General features: G+C 45.2%; 2 protein-coding genes and 1 long non-coding RNA gene across 3 annotated transcripts; all 3 read right to left on the bottom strand.

The window, feature by feature from the left end:
• Nucleotides 1–16,863: 16,863 nt before the first annotated feature.
• Nucleotides 16,864–18,645, bottom strand: LOC120449003. The gene is made up of 3 exons (XR_005616171.2): nucleotides 18,526–18,645; nucleotides 17,622–17,969; nucleotides 16,864–17,551 (listed from the first exon to the last, which is right to left on the bottom strand). It is a non-coding gene; the product is annotated as an uncharacterized LOC120449003 (long non-coding RNA).
• Nucleotides 18,646–19,147: 502 nt separating this feature from the next.
• Nucleotides 19,148–20,874, bottom strand: LOC120449594 (thioredoxin reductase 2, mitochondrial). The gene has a single exon (XM_039632159.2). The coding sequence runs from the start codon at nucleotides 20,753–20,755 to the stop codon at nucleotides 19,205–19,207; it is 1,551 nt and encodes a 516-aa protein (XP_039488093.1). The 5' UTR covers nucleotides 20,756–20,874; the 3' UTR covers nucleotides 19,148–19,204.
• A 423-nt stretch (nucleotides 20,875–21,297) lies between these two features.
• Nucleotides 21,298–22,645, bottom strand: LOC120449595. Its single transcript, XM_039632160.1, has 3 exons — nucleotides 22,486–22,645; nucleotides 22,278–22,438; nucleotides 21,298–22,225 (listed from the first exon to the last, which is right to left on the bottom strand). The coding sequence occupies exons 1-3, from the start codon at nucleotides 22,568–22,570 to the stop codon at nucleotides 21,926–21,928; spliced, it is 546 nt and encodes a 181-aa protein (XP_039488094.1). The 5' UTR covers nucleotides 22,571–22,645; the 3' UTR covers nucleotides 21,298–21,925.
• Nucleotides 22,646–22,863: the final 218 nt, after the last annotated feature.

The following is a 22,863-nucleotide window of genomic DNA, read 5'->3' as shown; positions in this document are numbered from 1 at the left end:
TGTACTTTCAGAGCGATTGGAGTATTTATTTGGTATATGTATATGATGTTTATATGCATATGTTGAATGGACTTCGCACCAGGTGTGCGTCTCGCGATTCATTGTTAATTTATTATTGGTTAATATGGGCAGAATTAAAAGCAAATGAAAATCTTTAACTAATCCCAACGTAGGTAAAAAATCTCAGCTGCTGTCTGTATACAAATAAAAGCACAACTGTCAATTCGCAATTTCAGCGTTCTTTAATATAAATAAAACAAAACCGTTTTAAAGTGACATATTTGACGATTTTACACAGTTCAGCTAGTTAAAGTTTTATTTCTCCGACTTTGGAGTAAATATAGAAATTGAGAACTGCGCGGATGGTTGCATTATATGCAGGACTGCAAATTGAATTAGGAGACTCGTGCAATTAAAAACACAACTTTGCGGAACTTCCAAGTAATATTTCCTTTTCCTGAACCTTCGCAATGAATCAGGGGGCAGCGGACGGTGGAACTTGTTCACCTGCCCAGTTGGATGCCAGCTTGCCATAATTTGCACGCAATTTGCATTTCAAGTGGCCAATTCCCCTCCCACCCTGCTCGCAACACCTTAAGTTGGGCACTGGTCGGGCATCTCTCCTTCTAATTACGTCTCACAAAAAGTGCTCGGTGGCCGTAGCTCAAGTCAGCTTCAGTCTCAGGAGCTGAAACATGGCTCTAACTGGGCGCCCAGTCCGGCGGCAGTAAGTAAAATTTATGTGAGTGCTTATAATTTGTAAAAGTAAACGAACCGGAGAGCGGACCCCGTCAGAGCAAGAGGTAAACGAGAGTTTGTTTAGCAACAAATTACGCAGGAAGCGCTTGGAAAAGTGTGCGGAGTGCGGTCCTCAGATTTATGTGGGTGCAGTTAGCGAATGCGGGAATCAGGATCATCGCCATGATTATCCGGGAATTGAATCATCACCGAGCTCAGTAAGATATTCCAATCGGATGTTTCAGTGTTTACCGCTTAAAGCTGTTCTGAAATGAGAAGCTACTCCTGCCAGATCCCTTTCTATCTATCGTTTGCTCAACTTCCGAGAAGCAGCATCGTATTCCTGCCATTGTTGGCTTCGCTTCTTAGGAGGGCCATAAAATGTGGCAAAGTGCAATTGCCTGGCAGGCCAGGACTGAGGCGTAGGTCGAGCAGACGCCACCAGTTATGCAATAAAAATCATTAAAAAATATAAAAATGAAAGCGGCCAACTTAACAAGCAGACAGCTGTCCCGCCCCTCGTCCGCCGAAGGACGGATCCGATGGAGCCGTGAGAAAGGAATTGAAAAAATCATGGCAGGCGCTGCAAGATGCATCGTCCTCGTAACCGGGAAGTAGTAACAAGTAACAGAAAACTAAACGAGCGCCCAGCGCCATAAACTTAAATCACGATTAAAAGTGTGATTATCCTTGTGGCGCTACAAATCGCCGCCGCTGCAGCTGACAACCCGGAGGACCAGGACGAAGCTACCGCCTGTCCTTTGGCTTCCCTGGTTCCGTGGCTGCCCTGTCTGCCCTGTCTGCCCGACTCTCTTCCGTTGTTGCAGTTGTCTGATTTTATATCTTTACAACCAGGCGCGGCTGTGGATGAGCAGACAAAGATGCTCTCTACGCTGCATCCTTGCTATATTCCCAGAATAGTGGCCGACTGTGTTGCTTGGCGTGTTTTGTTTTGGCTTGGGGATTATCCTTGGCTGACTAGTTTGGCTACATGACATTGCCGAGGATACCGAAAGCTATGTTTATTTTTAAAGCCTTAAAGAGCAGGCCATTCAATTAATCGTATATAATTAACTCCACACTTACGGCGACTACCTTTTACAAAATATTCCAGGAAACTCGTTTGATTTTTTTGGTCGATTGACAAAAAACGAACGCATGGGACCCAGAAGTAAAGCCGACGCTAAACCCTTTTTTGCAGTCACAAATCTTGGCATTATTTTCCGCTCACATCGTAAATAACGAGAGCTGAGATTGGAGCATTGCATATGTCGAGAATGCTGTCCGTCAAGTTTAGGGCTTTTTGCCGGGGTCCTCCCCTTAACTGTCAATTGTTCGATAGATATTTACCAATTTTACAGTCGTCCCTGGCTTGTCGAGCCTCGATTTTACTGCAAACACAAAGGCAAATGCAAATAAACGCCGGCGAAAATGGGTCTAGAACAAAGGAGCAGTCAGGGGTGGCTCGGCCACTCGGCTTATCACAATTGACCCATCGCACGCCTTTGGTCGGCTGTCTGTCTGGACATTGGTTTAAGAACCCCTTCCCCTTTCCTCCCCCTATCACTCCAGTCTGTCGAAACGAACAATTGACTCTCGTATTTCACTGATGAACTTAACTTATGTCAAAATATGCGATAAGTAATCCTTTTTAGCCCCGACATTCGACATCGGCCCACGCAGGCCCAGTCACTTGTCCGCCCTTTCGTCCATCCGCTCAGAATCTTTGAACCTTTCGCCTGTGCAAATATTTTCTTTACAGCAATAATTCTATTGCGGGACGGGGAGTGTGCTGGAAATAGCTATTTCTGTACATTTGTCACGAAATCTAAAACAAAAAGTGTATTTATGTTTTCTTTGCCCAGCATTGAAGACTCGTAATGAATTGTGACAGGAGACTGACAGATGGGAGAGCAAGTGGTCAAGATGTGACTTTGTTTGGGTTTCATTTGCCCGTAGCTCTAGTTCCGAAAGATACATAAGCATTTGATAGCGACAATTTCATGGTTCCGCTTCATTTGCAGGATGCTGCCAGGAAGAGGGGCACACATCCATCTATCCGAGGCCTGCCTTATCGATGGGGCATCACTCTTGTCAGCCATCATTCCCCCAAGCTCAACGCCGAGATTCTCAATTAGGATAATCTTCGAATGACTAAGCAAATATTGGCAAAATTCGAAAATTCGATGCGGACTAGGCCCGGCTCTAAACGCATCGGTCACGAGGCGAAGGCCCTGCCAAGTGTGTTTCTTTTACTTATATAATGTTCCGCATTGCCAGATGAAATGCGTCTCTGGGGGACCATGGGCCACCATGCGCGGGGTGGAGAGATGCGGGGACAGGGACAAGGGTGCATCCCCTATTATATGCACATAAAAATAAATTCCAAGACTTTATTATGCCCATGTTCTTGTCATTGTCGATGTGTGTGGAATGGACTGTGTTTTGTAGGGCTTTCTGTCCCTGTTGTTTTGGGGTCCGGAGCTCAGTGCTCAGTGCTCGGTGTTCGGTATTCGGGAGACCTGCAATTGCAATTGTTGTTGACTGAACCCACGGAGGGTTGGACGAGGGCGCTGGTCTGGGGATGGTAAGAGTGAGGAAGGTTTGTGGTGCAGGGGGCAATTTCCATTTGTTTGTGCCCTAGACTGCAGACTGTGTTTAATTTTTCGCAAATGTTCAATTGAATAACATGGGATTAACGCTTCATTGGCTTTTCTGCTGTGTCAGATTTATATTTAGTTAGTCAATTTTGGATTATTGAGTACAGTTTGGCATGAGCTTTGGCGAACGATAACGGCACCCTACCCTAAGCCCTATTTCTCTCCACCAAACTTTCGAACAAGTTTTCTGGCTTTCCATCTCCAATCATGTGTTACTTCGTTTTTGCTTTTGTCGAATCGGCAAAGTCTACTGGAGCACAGCCGCCCACGGCTGGCAAACAAACAAAATGGCAGCCTGATGCACCGAAAGTAATAGACAAAAAGTGCAGCCGCCTTTTAGGCGGTCGGCCGACTCAGAGTGCGCGCCAAACGGGCGGCAGTTGAAAAGTTCTCCGTAGATGTAGATGGTTATTGATAACTGAAAGTGGCTTCTGGCCCTAAGAGCTCCTAAGTGTATGCCTCAAATATTGTGCAACTGTAATTTGGTAATCTCAAGCACACCACACCACACACACCCAGGGCAAAAGGACCAAGCTGGAAAAGGGGACGGGAACTGCACAAACTGCACAAAGTGACTTTTCAATCTCCATTGAGATGACAAAATTTTGCTTTCAACTGCTGGCCAAGCACTTGAGCAGGTCTTTTGGTCGATGTCAAGTGGGATGTTGTGGTCAGGCCATTATAACTTATAACTGGGACGGCCTCAATCCACTTCTTGGTCCTTCCATTTTGCAAATGAAATGCAAGCTTACATCGTATCAATTTAAATCAAATGAAGTGCAATTTGTACCATCTCATCCTTCACTTTAGACTGGGCTGCCTGCTCACAAGACCCAGTTAAAGGACAAAAGTGCTTGGGGCAAAGCATTCCAGCGTTAAGTTAAGTGCCGAAAACTTTAACACACTTTTCGACTTTAGTTATGAACTTGCCTGACTACAATTCGGTGACCGGCCGTTGACATAGTTATGCGTGGACCAGGCACGTCCAAGTGCGAAAGTTGCAGCTCATTACGTGGCCTGCAGCACAAACGGGGTGGGCAGTTTCTGACCACCAGTGTTGTGTGCAAATTAGAATCCTTGCGCCCTATGTACTTTAAGTGAGCAGATAAAAGATGCGATGGGTCCTGAAACCCCACGCATGTCCCTCGACACACCTGACCAATTTGCGCTTTTGACCCCTCCGCTGGCGAAAACGATGCCAGCAATTTAATGAGCTGCCATTTATATAAAAAGGAGCAAAGTAGCCAAGTGTGGGTGCCGGTAGTCGGCAGCCGGGAACCAGGGGCTGGGGGCGGACAAATATTTAACAACGTCGGTGGACTTTCTCCCGGACCCAGACAGACACACAAATGGAAGGACTCAGGGCACTCACATGGCTCCTGCGTCCCTCTGTTCATCTTTTCTACTCGACTGTGATTCATGCAGAGCAGCAACGGCAGCAGCTGGCCATAAAAATGGCTTAAAATGATCATCATAAACGTTGAGTGAGCAAATATTGCAATAAAAGTAAATGACTGAAGGACGTCGTAAAATATTTATACGTGAGCTGCTCGCACGGCCACCTGCGAAGATGTAGCACATCTCACAATGAGTGGGGGAGCTCGAGGAGTCATGAATACCATAAAAGCGTCGAGCGAATGCTAGGAAATTAAGGTTCTGCCAAAAGAAATGTGCTTAGCGCGCGAAAAGCGAGGATAGGATAGGTTTGACCCAGTAAGTGCAGAGGTACTCCTTGATAGGATTCCTAAGGCCTCGAAAAACATGCAACGTTCCACCCTAAGGGCATTCTAATACAGTTCAGTACAAATTTTGTTATAGTGCACTTTATGGTGCAAGTTTCGGCTATAAAACGAGCGTTTTACGATAGTTGCAATTGGGACTCGCCCAAAGCTTTGCTCCTCTAGGTGGTGTTGTTGAAAAAGCTGAGCCGTTAAAGACTGAAAGCATCCCAATCACAATGTCAGTTAACAGTAGTAGTGAAAGTCTGCTTCCGCTTGAGTTCAAATTAGCCCCACTGAACTATCTGCACGCATTTAACTACCATTTCCTTCTCTTGGCTTCTCTGATTTCTGTGGACTTAAAAAGCCCATCGTTTACTTTTTGACAACAGCCGGTTACTCGTCGGCCTGTTGAGAAATGGTAATGTTTTTCGGAATCATCAGATGTAGTTCGCTTCTCAAAAGGGGTTGTAGCTCTGCTCTTTCGACCACTTCTCCGTATGTTCACTCTCTCTCTGGGCGTCTGCAAGCTACCCCTGTTTGCTGTAGATTGCAGAAGCTTCGTCAAGTTTAATTTTCCCCTCTCTGCTCAGGGGTAGTTAGATAAATTCTGTTAACATTGCAACCCCTGCCAGCCCTTATTATTCATGTCCTTTTGAATGCTATAGGGGTTTTCTGTAAATAAAATGTAAAACTAGTAGTCCTTTGCAATTCAGAAGATAGTTTCACAATTGTGCTGCATACGACCAACTCATAAAATGTAGCATATTGTATTAGACATTTTCTTAAAAAACAAGTTTTTTTTTAAATTATTTAATAAGAAGAGATGAATGAATTGAGGAAAATACTTCCCCATACGCCATTGTCAAATGTAGTTACATTTTACTAGGAAGAGTAAAATAATCTAACCGTTTACATCCCCTAACCGCCATTCCAACGGCGCCTAGTCCCCTCCCAAAGCTTCCGAAGTTCACCAATAGGTTTAAGCTCCCTGTTATCAGCAGTTTTAGGGGAGACACCTAACAGCAAAGCTGAGCAAAAGCTCCTCGGGGGCGGGACGGCATCTCCTGCAGAGTGCTGCTCCGTAGGACTCCGGACTGATGCTCATTAATGGGTGCTGCAAGGCAGACGCCGCCGTCGACCGAGGACTTACACAATGAGCGATAGCTTTTACACTCTTGCTGCACACTTTTGAGCGCTGCGCTGCTATTTCGGCTTTTGCATAACTTTTATTGTTAAAAACACAGCTGGCCGAATTCGGGCAAAGAGCGCCGACGAGCCGAGGCGGAGGTGCCGACGAGAGCAGAACGCGGAAGTGGACTCGCTCGTAGCCGACTGTTGCTCATCTCCCGACGACGCCATTGTCCGTGCACCGTGCCTGAGTATGTGAGTGTGTGTGTGTGTGTGTGCGTGTATCTGCGTCCTGCGGACGTGTCCTGAAAGCTGGAGCTAGCAATGCGGCCGGTAGTCGCATCGCCGCATCTGGCTAACGCCGCCATAAAACGCAACGCATTCAATGTGGCAAGCGCAACAATGAGCTGTTTCTGCCGCTGCTGTTGCTCCTGCTGCTCTTCGCTGTATCCTTTGAAATCGTCCTAGTCGCAGTCGCAGTCGAAGTCGTTTGTCGGGTCGTGTGTATGCAATTGTGCATTAATTTTATTTGCTGTCCGGCCTAGAAACCCAACTAAAGCCAGCTTGTGGGCTTCGACAATCGCAATTTGAAAGCCAATGTGCCAGCGGCAGTAACTCTAGTCCAGTTCAATGAACAAATGTGAAAAGAAAAGCCAAATTATTACGTTTTGGCGCCAAAAAGTTCGACACGCATCTGCGAGTGTTAGAGTGTATGCGAGTTAGTGTATAATTTTTGAGAAGCATGTGGCTAAAAAAATAAAGTCCGCTAGACAGTTGGCACCGCTAACTGCTTTCTGATACCTCCGCCAAAGCTGGTAAGCCTTCTTCTTTGGCGTTCAGCAATTGGTTCACGATATAGGAATGTTCGCTTGGCTATAACAAATTGAAATCAGTGCGTACTCGCAATGCGCTACCTAATTATTCCTTTAAAAACCGTATATTGGCTGCCTAATGAATGACTTTCATTATCTGATCGGTCTTATCGGTCCTTACATTACTGGATTACAACACTGCGTATGCGAAACGCTTTCAAGAAAGAGCATCGTTAAAACCATTGGCCACATAACTAATTGCTTGTCATGTAATTAAATAATTCAAATGGCTGGCAGATTATAAATTCAAGAGCACTTCCCCAAATGTATCTCCGGAGATAGGTTTACGCAAAGTGTAAATTAAATCAGCTCACGAGCCCAACTGCGAGTTAATCTCATCTCCCTAATAAAACAGAAAGCCGCAGGCTGCGAGGAGGAGCAGTCAGACCGCGAATTCTGGCACTACTTGGCGGGCCGAAATTCTTGAAAACTAAAACAACACAAACATTGTGCCAAAATAGCCGACGGCACAGCGCGATTATTTGCCGAATTTGAATTAATAAACAAACAAAACAGGACTTTTCGTGCTAAGAAGGGCTGTATAATCGCGTGAGTGCAGGCAAATAATAAAACCAATCCATTGGATGCAATTCATAATGCGAAATGTGGCGGCAGCGACATAACATTTATTAAAATAAAATATTAATATCTATGCAAAAACAATATTTTTGGCAGTCGCAAACCAGATAAATCTGACTTTAACACAACGCCGACGTCTTGAAAGTCCCGCCATTTATTAATTTGCACTTGTGTAAGTGTCACAGACTAAATGCACAATGAAATTGACTGTCCAAAAGGTAAGTAGCTAATCATACATACGTATTCCCTTTTATATCATCTGAAAAAGGCGATCTGTACAAATTTCTGAAAGAAACCAATCGGATTGCCGTTATATTGGCTCACTTGTTGCATACGGAAAAAAAACATATATGAATCCAAATGCCAAACGGAATGTGAAGGCTTTTAACGCATCTTCCCGGACGCAAAATGATTGCAGCTGTAGGATTCCGTTGGTACTATTATATATTAAAAGAAAATACGAGAAAATACTTGCAAACATTTTATCAATAATGCAGCTGAAAACAAAAAGAAAGCAAATGCTGGAGAACGAAAGAAAACATCCGGAACATTCGGATGGGAAGCCTGGTACTTGGCTCTGGTCTCAGTACTAGTCGGGTGGCAATGGGTTTCCTGCAGTAGATTCTCTAGGATGCTCCTTTGTTGTCGAATGTGGGAAATAGTCGTACAATAAATTCAGGAAACCATGCAACAAACGACTGGAGAGACGTTATGATAATCATATTACACATACGCCCCGTCCGCATAGGGAAGGAGGTCCTTTGCCTCTCGGCTTTCATTTTGTGGGCATTTGCATACTTCCCTCTATTGTTTTGAAAGGCCTCATGCGGCACATTACTTATAAATGCGACCTGAGTCCCGAGAAGTATGAAGTTAACGAAAGAAAGCCGACGCTTGAAGGAATTTGGCTAGTAACTATTAGGGTTCAAGTTGAGGACTTACATAGCATCCTGGTCTTAGTTGGTCAACCGGAGTCTTTAGACTATGTTCCAAATGTTTTTAACTGCTGGCTAGAAGGGCTATCTCAATTCAACGTGAGGATGGTGACTAAAGGCGGCGCCCGGTCGGAATTTTTCAATTTTGCAGCTCGCACCCCTCCATTGTATTTCACTTTATTCGCTCGCACATTAGATGTACAAAACCCACATAAAGACGTATTCATACGCACGCCTAAGCTGCCGGGATGGTAGGAGAACCTGGGCAGGAGCACACATGCGATTTGCATAGGGAAAGAAAATCATCAGGCCGGGAAGGCAGTGAGTCCTGCTCCTCCTCCTCCTCCTCCTGCAGAAACAGAGATGGCCGCAGCCACGAATGAGATGTTGCGTTAGTGATTGTTTTTTCCTCCTTCTTACTTCTGCCACTTGCCATTTCTTTGTCTGGGCTGTGTCGTCTGCCTTGCAGTTTACTTCCGCTTCCCATCACGTCGCATGTGTTGAAGCCCGTCCCCTCGCATTTAAATATACATTCGAATTCCGTTTCAAGTTAGCGGGTTCAGAATAAAGCGAACGGGAAAACGCTGGGAAAATTATTTTTAAAGGTTGGGCAAATATGTAAAAATGTTATTCGTTTCGTGCAGCTCACAGTGGGTAGATAGGCGTCAATCCCTATAGATGCACATTTTAGTGGATCTTTGCATTTGAAATGATTTCAGTTTGAGTTATTACATTCACAATTTATTCTGGAGTAGCTCACAAAAATAATTGTGACCATTTTGGGAATTGGCATATTGGCAATTCAATTTTGAAACCTTTTGTAACCTTTTTCAAAAATGTCCTGATAAATTTAATTTATTATTATTGCACACCCAAAATATTAAATTAACGAAGATTTTAAGACGCGTGGCCCACTGTGTGTGGGGTATGAAAAATTGAAAAGCTGGCGCTAAGGCGTACCACGAGTAGAGGCCAAAAGGCGCTTACAAAAGGCGTCGTTGAAATAAAATAAAAATGTTAAGAAACAAAAAAAAGGGAGAAATAAATAAAAAGCCAGGAGAAGAAGCGCAGCTGGCAGGCAAAAGGATTTACATGCGTGTATCTGTGTGGGCTAGTGTGTCTGGGTGAGTTCCATTTGCCCTTTTACCAGGACGCTGGGACTCAATGCTCCCAGGAGAACTATTGTTCTTATTGTTGCCTTGGATATTTCTATGCTGTTAAGTTGACGCAAAAGGATCTCCAGGATCTGCCTTCAAGTCGAAGTGTGCGTGTGTGTGTATGTGCGAAAAGGTACTAAGTCGGAACAAAGCTCAAAATTATGCAACGTATTTTTTATTTCTCTATTACTGAGACCCTTCCACAGCCTCTTCTTCAGTTCCTTCCCATTTGCCTGATGGCTAGCCGCATTGGCTTCATTCTTGGGCAAAGTAATGAAATTAGATATGGGGAGACTTGCGGGGGACTTGCGCGAGCCCTTCAGCTTGGAGCTGATTATGGAGCTGAGAGTGGGAATTTTCTTTTTCCAGCCTTCATGCGACTTCAAATGATCTCTGAGAACGAGTTAATTAGATTTCCGAAGCGGACGGACAGCATTTCGATCGAGTCTGGGTCACGAAGCAGAAGCGGACGCTCAATGTGTGTCTGAAAGTATTCTTAAAGTGGCCGAACCACCTTCTGGGAACAAGTTATGCTGCCGCAAAATGGTGTTTTCTGCTAGCCATGGCCACCTTACATTTCTCAAATTTGTAGCTACAAAGGAAAATGTCGAAAAAATTTAATTAAAATTGTCAAAGTTAATTTTTGTCTGGGCGACAGCAAGGCAACCAACAACAAAAACACAAATATGCAACAGTAGAAGCCGAAACTGCATCCGCAATAAGCAGGCACGCACCATCTCAACATGTGGGTGGATCCCAGCTAAAAGTCGAAGTAATGGTCCAACTTTTGCTGCCGGCCAAAGGGAAAATCAGGCGGGGGCAAACAAAGGGAAGACCAAACTTTAGTTTTCGGAGACTTGGCTTGGCGTTTTCAAATAAATTTAATTCAATGTCTCTTCAGTCATTCATACAATAGCCACCCACACTAGCTTACACGCCCGGCTTTGTCCGGCCAAGGTTGAGCTGAGTTCCATGTGCGATCTATTCAAGCATCACTCCTTTGGCTTTCATTGGCTTTCAGGCAGCTCAAACTTCCCTCGATGTATGCAAATGGAAAAAGGAAAGCACCGAAATACTGAAATACTAAAACAGAAAGGAACTGAACGAGCTGAACGAGAAATGACCAAAAGGCAAAACTTTCCGACACTAAATGAAAGGCCCCAAAAGAGCAGCAGGAGGAGGACCTTGTTTCGGTGCGGTTCTTGATTGGCCCCAGCGCGTAGAAAGTAGAAGTGCGAGCACACGTTTGCTTTGACATAGTTCTAATTGGGGCTGCTTTATTTGTGAGGTTCTTCTCGAAACAGAACCAGAAGGCAGTATGGCGCCTTGAGGAATGGGTCTTCTGAGGAGAGCCACCATCTCCCTATTCCCTCCCAAAGGACAGCATATACAGCCATGCATATTAACAACCTACTTTCACGTATTAGTATTACCAGGCAACCGAAATAGCCGGACCTGAGCTTCAGAAATCGGGGCGCCGGCTGTCGCAGCTCGTGACTTACTCAAATGGGCATTGGCAGGATGGGAAATTGACTTCACCCGTATGTGGACAGTCTGTACGACGCCGAGTCCTGGCTCAAGTGGTCGGGCATTTAAATTCAATCGTCGCCATTTTTTATGCTCTTCCTTATCCCATTTAATGTGCTCATCCCAATTCAATGCCGCTTTTCGGGGTAGTGTCCTATCGTGTCACAGGACCTTCTTCCGCTCCTTCCCGTCCTTGCTATTTCGTTTCGTTCCTCCACTTCGCTGTGTGCATTTGCATGTGTGAGCGTATCACCCGCTTTTCTCCCTCTCCGCTGTCCTTTCGCAGGCGAATGTCCTGCGGATGTAATAATTGTCAGCAGCAGTTTTGCGGTGCAAGTTAAGCGCAGCCCACGCAAAAAGTTGTCAACCATCGGAAATGGCAAAGTGAATTTTATGCTAACACGAGCGTCTGTATCCGCTCTCCTCTTTTGCAAATCGCAGTACAAATTGAATTTTTCGCCGGAAATTTTCGGCGCGTTGGTGTATGAAATGCTTGTCAGAGGGATCCCTGGATCCGTGATTGCTCCCAGTTCGATTATCGCTCTTGCTAATCACATGTGCGCTGCTCTTTTGTGCGCTGCTCACTTCCAATTAAGCCGGCAACTCCTTTAACTATAATCGTGCTGCTCCTCTTGCTGCTCGGTCGCACATTAAATTACCGGCTGCCAATTAGCTATCGCACCCAAAGCACACAAACGCGGCCATAGATAAGCAGGCGCACACAGATACTGCATCAGCAGCAGAAACAGCAACAGCAACAGCATCAGGAGCAGCAGCAACACCCGCAGCAATAGCAACAGCAACACAAATGAGCGCATTTAAAAACATTACCGCGCTGGGCGACTGCAACAACAAAGACGATGGAGCTGGCGAGTAATAAAAGTGCAGGGAGAACCCCAGTGGGGAGCGAAAATTGCACAACATGACAGCAAAATGCATATTATGCATAATTAACTGTTTATGCGAATGAGTGACAGGCGAAAGGACATGGGGATGCCAGAATGCGGATCCCAGCAGCCTATGACCATGATAATCACGGCTCTGACGACGATAATTACGCCGGGGTGGATGGCGATGATTGCGTTCGCTGAAAGTGAAACAGCTGAGAGCAGCAGCGCCGTCCTGCTAATTTAGACGTTGTGCTCTGTGGCTTTTAATAATTCACACCCAAAGACAAAGGGGACACTCGACTCGAGCGTTCGAGCGGTGGCAGTGGAAAAAATGGGTTAAAAAATGGAAAGCAGACCGGCAGGAGGCGGGTCCTGCGACGGACAGCCACCGGATCCTTTGACATCGGGGGCTGGCTGACGTCGCTTTCACTTCGCAGGCCGTCAATTTGACATGTTTACCATGTGTCTGGGGCTTCTCGTGTAACAAAAGGCTTGTTTGCCATTCGCACGGTTGGAGGAAAGGAAGGGAAAATGGGGCTGGGAGCAAACGGGAAACGGACCGGGGAAAACTTCTAGACTCCAAGGATACTAGTTTTATTCTGCTTTGCGGTCCCTTCCATTCCGTTCGCAAAAAAATCTGAGAGAACGAATGAAGATTTTTGGCATGTGTGCGGTGCAAGTTTTGATGACATGACAACAGCGATCATTGTCCACAGTTGGCAGCAATGTGACTTAATGGGTTGTTGACTTTCGATTGGCAGACAGGCCTGATGGAAGATCAGGACTTTCAATTAGTGTCCTGCGATGCAGGAAACCCTGTTGACGTGCAGCTCTGATTAAATTATGCACATCCCTTTAGTGCAGTGCTCAGCCGGCCTAAAAAACATCGACCTCTCCATGTATAATTCAGTAAACGATGCCATGGCAATTGCAAATTATGCAGAAATTCAGCCAAAACAGCAAGAAACTATTCAATTTCAGTCATGTGCAAATATTTTATTACCCGCACACACAGCCAGACAGTCGGCCAAATTAATTAATAAACGCAATGGCAACAATGACAAATTTTTCGCTTGGAAAACTGCAACCAGCAGCACACGCGTAAAACATTCAACGGACAAAGGAAAAGTAAAAAATCAAATGCTGCAATTAGATTATTTCTGGAGAGTACACATTGCACCAATATTGCACCGATAAAAAATATCTTACTTAGCCTTATTATATTTATATTTATTATATTATATTTATTTATTATAACTGAATGCAAATAAGGTTTGGTAGTCAATCGAGCAATTTAATTATCTAACTGCGATTTAGTACCGTATAAATTTACTTCCGATCCTTGTTACTTGGGGTCAGTCCAACTTTTAATGGGGGTCTAATAGTCAGATTGAATATTGATAAAATAAGACAGCAGGCAGCCTCTAACATCATAGCTTAAGCTTTCATAAGGCAACGATATGGAACAAGCTTGCGATTCGTGAAAACCTCGATGCTCATACGGACAAACGGACGGACATGGCTAACTGACGACTAAGCCAGTGATCTGGATCGAGAATGCAAATGCTGTGTAGGGTAATAACGAGTGTTAAAAATGAATTTGTGTAATAAGCAATTGACGTTAACGAAATTATTTTCCCAACTATCCTTACAACTTTAAAAAAGATGTAGAAGCTGTTTTATTTACAGCATACTGTCTTTAAGAAAATGTCATTGAGCATAAGACATAAAATATAATTTGTAGGCAAGGATCACTGACGTGTGCCGCATAACAGCAATATAGAATCGCCCACCGTTTTATACGAGCACACATCTGCTGGTGCTTGAATTATGAATAAACGACTGGATTTCTGCGAGTGAAAATCAAATTGCGGCACTGATGGCCGTATCCATATTTCGTCCGAGGCCCTCAGGCGGTCCCTTCGAAATGCAACTGCTCATTTGCTGCTCCGTCTGGCCGGCGACAAAACAAAGCCCGAAAGCCAAAGAGAAAGCGCAACAAAAACTACTGAAAGTGCTGGAGTATCAGAAAACTTCAAAGGCGGCTTTCCATTTTCATTCTCCCGTTCATCTCAATTTTTTCATTCGTTCGCGGTGGCTTTTCCTGCTTTTCCTGCTTTTCCAGCTTCTCCTGCTCCTCCTTAAAACGCGCACTCCTGCTGTCTCTGCTTCTGCCTCTGCCTTTCTATGCGAGTGAAGTCGCATTGTGGCAGGCCCATGTGTGCAGGACTATATCCTGCGCCGGTGGTGAAGGATAGGGATATCTCTGCCCTTTTTTCGCTGGAGAACCGAGCGAAAGGGCAGTCGAACGCCGCGCTTTTGCTGCAGTTGGTGCAAGCAAAGTTGGCACCGTTTGTGCATAAACGATAGGTTTCTCCTTCTGTGCGAATGTTTCCATTTATTTACCACACGTTGTATGTGCATACGCCGCCGCGCTGGCTCTCACAAAAGCCGCAGAGTAACGAAAGCAAATCAACGCACTCACACACGCACACAACAAAACACTCGCAATTATGTGTCTGTGTGTGTTTGCCGGACGGTTTGCCAGAGTTGCCAACCATTTGTGATGTTTTGGCTGGCACGCTATCAGAGCGCACACGAGTCCAATGTCAAATATGCGACTCCCGACGTTGGCAAACAAGACAATGAAAATACTTCCCCATCTGTCTCCTGTCTCCCTTCTGCAGGATCTGGCCCCATCCCCTCTCATCACAGTTCCTGTTTTTCCTCTGTTGGCGTCTGTTGGCGGCAGCGGCGGCCCTTGTTGGCTTTAAACAACAAAACAAATACGCGCGACCGCCAAAGAGATGCGATCGTGTAGCAGGAACTGCACAGAGGGAGTGTCCAAACTATGTAAGCTTCATACCCAGATAATTGAGGAATAGGTTATCTAGTTCTATCTGCGGAATCAAATCGGTTGATGCTGTGTATATATGTATTATCAGATGATTAAAAGTGCTCTTCTAAAAAGGAAATGTTTGCTTGTTTGTTTGTTTTTTATTAATAGAAATATTAAGTATACATTCAATGTATATCCCGTGCACGATAAATGTAAACCAATTCAAAAAGCCGATTGAAGGGTGCTTAATGTGAACTCCCGCTTTTTTTTCGTAATCTTGGAGCTGGACTCTGCATTTTAAATGGAAATGGTACCCCGCAAATACTCCACTTAGTTAAATATCAGGATTGATTTCGAGTTTTTCCGAGATTCCACTCAATGTACTTTTAATTTACTTTACAAAGAGATTTTTACTCCGAAAACTGAAAACTGAAAACATTGTTGAGAGACGGAAGACCAGTTGTACATGGAGGTGATGTTAAGGAAAAAGGCAAGTATCTAATCGTATCTGGCTTAAGAGTGCGTTGTTTTAGACGCCTGTCGATTATTTTTAAACGGTAGTGATTTTGAGTAGGAAGTAAGTAATTTTTCATCAGATGCCCGTCGACATTCACGCGACCACCTCTATCACAAACTGCCGCCTTTAGTTGAGTCCTTGCCACATTCCCCCTGGTCACATGATTTTGTCATTCTGTGAATGCGAATGCGAGCAAAGTTTGCCGAGAGCTGTGTGGCGAGGGACGTGCGGAGGGGTCAGATGTACAATTGCTTTTATGAAATTAAATTACGGCACACATACTTAAGCACGCGAAATCGCAATCGAAGTTGTTGAAAAGATGCTTGTTTTAAGAAAGCTCTGGTAGCTGGTAGCGATTGTGGTTTCAGTGCATCCTGAACTGAGCTGAATACGGGATGAAAGGATGAAGAAAGGAAGCCAGCGCTAAACGGCTAAAAGTAATCAATTAATTTCCGTCGCAATCGATGATCAATTTTAATTTAAGTTACTGCAGTAATTGGGTGAAGACTTAATATACAATTATCGTAAAGTGTAAAGTGTTCTTTGTAATGCAATCAAGAGAAAAAGAAATATGTTTGTATTTTTCCTCGATTGCGAGTTTGAGGATGAAAACTGACCGCAAAACACAATAGACACATGCCGAACTTAAAGCTGCAAATGTAATTAAATAATTGCAATTAAGCACAGGAAACGAGAGCGCAGAAGGAACTCGAAAATTACATAAATAAATTAAATACCTCAAATAATCAACACATTATCAACTTTTACGTAATTACACATTCAGCACACAGCGAAGATGCAGATCCGGATATAAAGGCAGATGGAGACGCAGATGCGGATGGCTATGCATATGCAGATAAAGTTGGATCCTTTCAGATGCGGAGGAGCTCAAGCAAAGCAAAACAATGGGAATCGGCAAACATGTGTAGGACTGACTGACAAACAGATATACAGATATACGTCCGAGCAACAATTGCGGCGTAATTTGGTAAATGGAAATGGATACATTTAATAACTAAACTAAATAGGAAGTCATCCTGCTTACCATTGGACTCCGCCTCGGTCTGCATCCTAATGGATATTTGTTTATTTGCATGGAAATTCGAAATTAAACTATTGAATCATTGAAAGCCCTTTGACTTGGTCTTGCCGTGGAACGTGCACAGCTCCGGTTACTCCGATCCCCTCACCTGTGCGTGCCCCACCCGAGTCTCAACTAGGCAAACAAATCAAACTGTGATTGCAAAATTTAATAGGATTTAAAAATTCCGAATTGCTAAACAAGTCCTAGCCTTCTCCCCTCCTCCGATCGAGAGTACACACTGTGCGGCTAGAGCTGCCACGCCGACCAAGTAACCACAAGCTGCTGTGGTTGCGCGTCCAAAGTGGAATTGTTAGTAATGCGTTGATGAGAACGCCAACCGTTCGTCTTTCCATCAGCAGGAAGCTGGAGTGGCGGACGAGGACCCTTGACGAGGATTAATTTAAATGAGATTTTTAATTTACTTTAGTCTATTGAGGCGACGGCAGCGGGCTTTGTTTCAGCACCGATTGCACAATTTCGCAAGCAAGTTGTGCGGACTGCGTGATCGAGGTGAGGTGTCGCCCTGGGCTGGGGATTGTGCCTCCTCCTCTCCATCCGCCACCCACACACACATAATTCCTACCGATTCTCTTTTGATAAGCTTGCCACCGTCTCAATGGCAGAGCCAAAACAATTAATGTGCCGTTCGCACTCAAGAGCACTCAATATGGAGAAGGAACCAGAAAAGGAGCGGTGGTCCGACCACTTGGACACGCAATCAGAGAAACTTTTCCGCACTTTCCCCGTATTGTAATTCAAGACTTTCTCCTCTTTACCCTCCGTAACCACCAGGTCAAGCTGCCAATGACCGAAAACCGGAAAACCGGAGAACAATAATAGGAGCAACAATGCAATTGCCAAATGCCAACTCCGGGCTCGAGGATCCGGATTGCAGGTGGAAGTGCTGAAGATGAAAATAGTTTAAGTGCAAAATTTTACGCTTTATCAAATTACCCGCGGGTGCTTTAACTTACAGCCAAACTTCGGGATGAGCAAAACTTTTCCAACCCCGTGCAGCTGCAGCTGGGCGCTCAGGTCACAATTTATGATTCTAAGGTGTTGCAATGAAAACTACCAGCTCCTTCCGATGGCCGGACTGAATTTCTTATATTTCTTACTGTCGGCCAGACCATTTGTTAAATGAGTTGGCAAAGCTAATCGAAAAGTTACGGCTGAGACTGTGGGAGCGCGGAGCTCACTGGCAGATGCACCGCCTTGACCTGGATCCCGGCCCACCTGGACAGGCCCTCCTCTGATGACCGGCACAAACAAACGAATAAATAACGCCAGGGCAAACAATTTCACCGAGGACTATACGGCAGCTGCAATAAAAAAATAATTTATAACAGAGAAAAAGGCTGTGAGAACGAGAGCGAAAGTGGGAGAAGCCCAAAATGCTAAAGTAAGATTTATGCAAATCGGAAGTAAACATTAATCAACATTTTTTATCCTTGTTGTTTGTTGTTGCTCGTGCCACGAGCATCCATTGTGTGTGTGTTGTGGGTCGTTGTGGCCCAAATTCTGGCGCCGCTTGCCAGATTCCGGGCCACTGACACGCCACCGGACTCGGAAACGGATACGCAGGTCACCTCCAGGGGAACAAAGTGTTTTTCACCACCAACTTCATAAATTAAAACTTCATATGTCAAAAATGGCATTCGTTCTGTGGGTCTTCAGTGCTTCCCCGACTTACTAAGTGCGGCTCTGCCATTTATAAAAAAGTGTCAAATCAAAGGAACGTGAGCCACACATCCCAACGAGCAATTCGTCAGAGAAATGCAATTCAGATTCGGTTGGGACATGTGTAGTTGCGTATTCAGCACTGTATACTTTTCCTATAGAATAAGCTTGATGTATAAAAGAAATTAAAGTATTTACCGCATGGTTTATTAGTTTTGGTTTGCCGAAGCTAGAATCATTTCATGTACTTTATAGCATAATTTTACAATTAGAGACTTCTGAAATTGAATTGCTTGTAATTCTTTGGCTAAAAACAGCAAATTAATGAATTTTATGCTTTGAGAATAATCTGTACCGATGTGTGTAATTATTACTTTAAAATGTAATCAAGAGAGAACGCTATAGTCAAGTTTTTTGACTGACAGTTAGTGGGGTGGCAAAGTAGAAATTTCAAAACTTGAAATTGGCCAATGAATAATAAAAATCAATAAATCCTATAACGAACAAAAATTGCAAAACATTTTGAAAATTTTGTGCGTGAGAGCGTGAGCTACGTGTTTACAATTAAAAAAATAATTTGATATTGTTTAAAATATGTTAGCTATGTAAATTTTCCTCGATTTGCAAAAAATCTTTTATCAGATAGTATCCCCGCCTCAACCATTGCGTTCTCTCTTGATTTTTTCTTTGTACCAACAATGAATCAACATGAAAGGCACAATTTTTGAAATACGGATTAAAGATGCATAAGTTATTTGGTTAGAGGTGTGAGACCTTTTTCGTTGGGTGTTATTTGTTATTGAAAATTGAACACACTTTATGTGGGAGAAATCTGCTTTATTTCTCACCAGAGGACACTTATCAACCAGACACAGAACTAACTGCAGCAGGAGGCTGGAGTAGGATCCCGACCAGATCGCTTGGTAATTGACAGCCTGGTAAACTCTTCGGCGGTGGTGGGGTGGATTCCCACCGTATTTAGCAGGGTTTTAACGGTCAAGCCAGACTTAAGGGCTGCGGCGAAGCCTTGGATGACCTCGCCGGCGACTGGACCGATGTAGTGCAGGCCTAGGATCTTCTGGTCCCCGGATACCTCGGCTACGGCCTTGAGGTAGCAGTGGCGCACGCTCTTCTGGGGAATAAAAAACTCGGTGGGCTTGTAGTAGCCGTGGAATACCTCGATGTTGTCAGCTCCGCGCAGTTCGATCGCCGTTTCCTCCGACATGCCGACACAGCTGTATTCGAGCGGAGTAAAAACTGTGGTTGCCACGTCGGCATAGTCCATCAACTGTGTGGATCCGGCAAAAAGACGCCTGGCAAGCAGGCGCCCCGACAGGATGGCCACCGGCGTTAGCTCGGGTCGACCATATATGATGTCCCCAACAGCAAATATATGAGGCACGCTGGTGGCCTCTGCACCGTCCACCACGATCTTGTCGTCATGAGTCTTCACTCCAGCGGCCTCTAGGTTGAGGTCCTCAATTAGGCCTTTGCGTCCGATGGCCCACAGCACAGTGTCGAAGACGTCGCGGCCGTCCTTTTGGGTGGTTGTGTTGTGGTACCGGACCAGGAGCCGCCCGTCCGCCTGCCTCTCCACGGCCTTGGGGATTGTGGTGCCCAGGAATGGGATGCCTCGCTCAGTCATCATGGCGGCCAGCAGCTCGGACATCTGGCGATCAAAGCCGCGCAGCACAATGGAGCGCACCATGACAGTAGGCTCGTAGCCAAGTCCCTTGAGGAAGCAGGCGCACTCCAGACCCACGTATCCGGCGCCCACCACAAGGGTGCGACCCGGCTCTCGCTCGTAGCTGAATATATCGTCGCTGGTGATGCCGAGTTCAACGGCTCCGGGAATGTCCGGGTAGCGTGGCCTTCCGCCCACGGCCACCACCACGTACTCTGAGGTCACCTGGCGGTTTTCGGCACCCGGCTTTGCCACGTATTCGATGGTGTGGCTGTCGCGAAAAGAGCACATCGAGTTTACATACTCCACCTTCTTGTCGCGCAGGTCCACGCGGGTCACCCAGTTCACGGACTTGATGTGGTTCTGCACGGAGCGCACCAGCTTGCGCCAGTCGGGCCGTAGGTTCTGGTCGTCTACATTCCAGCCGTAGGCCACCGCCTCGTGGACAGCTTCGCCCAGCAGCGAGGCCTGGTGCATCAGCTTCTTGGGGATGCAGCCCACGTTCACGCAGGTGCCGCCGATGCCCCACTTGGTACCCACTGGAGTGGGCTTGACGTAGTCGAAGCAGAGCACGCGGGCTCCGCAGCCAGCCGCCTCCTTAGCGCACGCCAATCCCGCCGATCCCCCACCGAGCACAACCAGGTCGTAGTCGTAGCGTGGTCTTGAGGCAGCATGGCGGTACCATCCTAGGCTGGGCCGGAGTGCGTTGTGGGTGGAGGATCGCAGAAACTTTATCATCGACATATTGGACTGATGAATTAGACGGGGACGAATTTCAGTTTGAAAATAAGATAAACTGGAAATTTACGACTCGGCACTGCCAACTTGTGAAATAATTAGACAGCCCACAAAAGCCAAGGTGTCAAAAAACCCTGGGCTGTCTTCCACCAGATCATAACTTTTCACTTGGCTGACGCTCTATTTCTTTGAAGTTTGCTATATTTTAAAGTTAATAATTCTACGTTTTATAATATAACCTTTAGCCTGTTAAAACAATAAAAGTCCCACTGGCCCAGATATCGCGATTTTGCTGACATTTCTTGCGATTACGTTAAATTGACCCACATTTACGGTTCCACTTCCCCAAAATTGCCATCAACTGAAGGGAACTGGTTTTTAGCATGTGTAGATTGATATGGGGTAAAGACGACGATGTTCCGTTTCGTAGGCCTGATCTGCTAGAATCTCTGGGGAACTAGTTCAAGGGGAGACCCAGGCATCCATATTTTCGACCCCAGGGTAGATATCTTACGCAATATCTTGCTCGCCCACCAAAAAACACTTTCTTCCCCAAGAATTGGCCAAACCTTTGGCATATACATATATTCAAATCCAGTGAAATGGTGGAATGTAAGTTTCAATGATTTATGCTTGTCGGCCATAGACTATTTGGAATTTTTGGCTGGCCGTTGGCAACCAGTTTCCTGACCTGCATCCCATCCCAAATGTAATGGCGCTCTGGTCTGCTGCCTCCGCAATCCCAATCCCTATCCAATCCGGGTCCAAGTCCATGCCTTCCTAATTTCTTATCTAATATTTTTGCCTACGAGTTCCGGACGACGGTCGGGTGAGGCAAGAGAAATTCCTTGCCTTGGATGCTTGGCCGTGTCCAATGTCTGTTTTGGATATGATTTACTTTTGCGGTTTGTTTTTGGTGCGTTTAACCGCAAATATTTAATGGTTTTATTTCCCAATGCTCGGCCGGCCCTCAGCTGCGATTCATTTGTACATGTCCTGGTGTGCGGCAGAGTGTTCGTGTGTGCGTGCTATGTATCTGTGTGTCTGGTGTTTTCTGGCATATTTATTAGTTGAACCACCGACCTGTATTTGTAGATGTGGCAAGGTTAAGCACCTGACTGATGGCGACCCAGTTAAGGGCGGTTGAACCTGTGGTCCGGCGTTCAGTTTTAGAGCTTAATTTTGTGAGCTATTGTCAATCGCTCCTGAATTTTCCTCTCCGGGATGTGGCTGCTGTTCAAAAATAGACTTGGGATCTTCCTCCATTCTCATCTGAAACTTCATAGTTCCTATAATCAAACTCAAGTGCAGCATATTCATCAGCAATCCGAAAAAGACCAGGGGAGCGTAGTATCCCCAGCAGAGGTCGCTCCACCACAAGTGCCACATCAGCATCAGGTGGATAGCACTCAGGGACTGGTAAACGTAGAAGTTCCACATGAGAATTACCGCCACCAGCACCGCGAAGTGATGGATCTGCTTGTGAATTGGGTACATTATGTGGTCACCGACATATAGAGTCATTTACCTGAAAGAGTGCTGGGAGAAGTAGCAAGATGTTTACATATATGTTGACGTCCCACAGGTTTTCCCCGAACTCCTCTGCATTTGGGGCTTGCGGTGTTATAGGAGCGAAGATCCTGCCGATAATGGGAATATGATCCCAGACACTTTTCCTGGCCGTATAAACTAAAAAAGATTCAGTAATTAGGAGTTGATGCATAGAAGGAACTTACCATTAATAATTTGACTGATTTCCCGGATTATATAACCCAACAGGCCGTTGTAAAAAAGCAAGTTAAGAGCAGGCATGCACGACATGATGCGACTGTTAAAAATATACAATAGCTTAGTTTGAAGGCTTAATCCCTTACTACTACAACGGGAGCTGATATCTTTACAATGTTGCTGACTGAAAAATGGGAGAAAATCAGATTATGCCTTATACTCCTTACGGCAGAATAATGAAAGCTTTTATTGCAGTTTGCTTTTTATTATCAGTAAATATCGTTTTCTCTGGCTATAAACTTAAAAGTAATTTTCATATATTTTCTATCCTTTGCAGGTAAGTAGCACATATTCCCAGTCGGGTGGTTGCAGTCGCATTTATTCTC

The sequence above is a fragment of the Drosophila santomea genome, chromosome 3L (genome assembly GCF_016746245.2).
Source record: "Drosophila santomea strain STO CAGO 1482 chromosome 3L, Prin_Dsan_1.1, whole genome shotgun sequence".
Taxonomy (NCBI): Eukaryota; Metazoa; Arthropoda; class Insecta; order Diptera; family Drosophilidae; genus Drosophila; species Drosophila santomea.
This window is presented reverse-complemented; position numbering and strand designations above follow the sequence as displayed.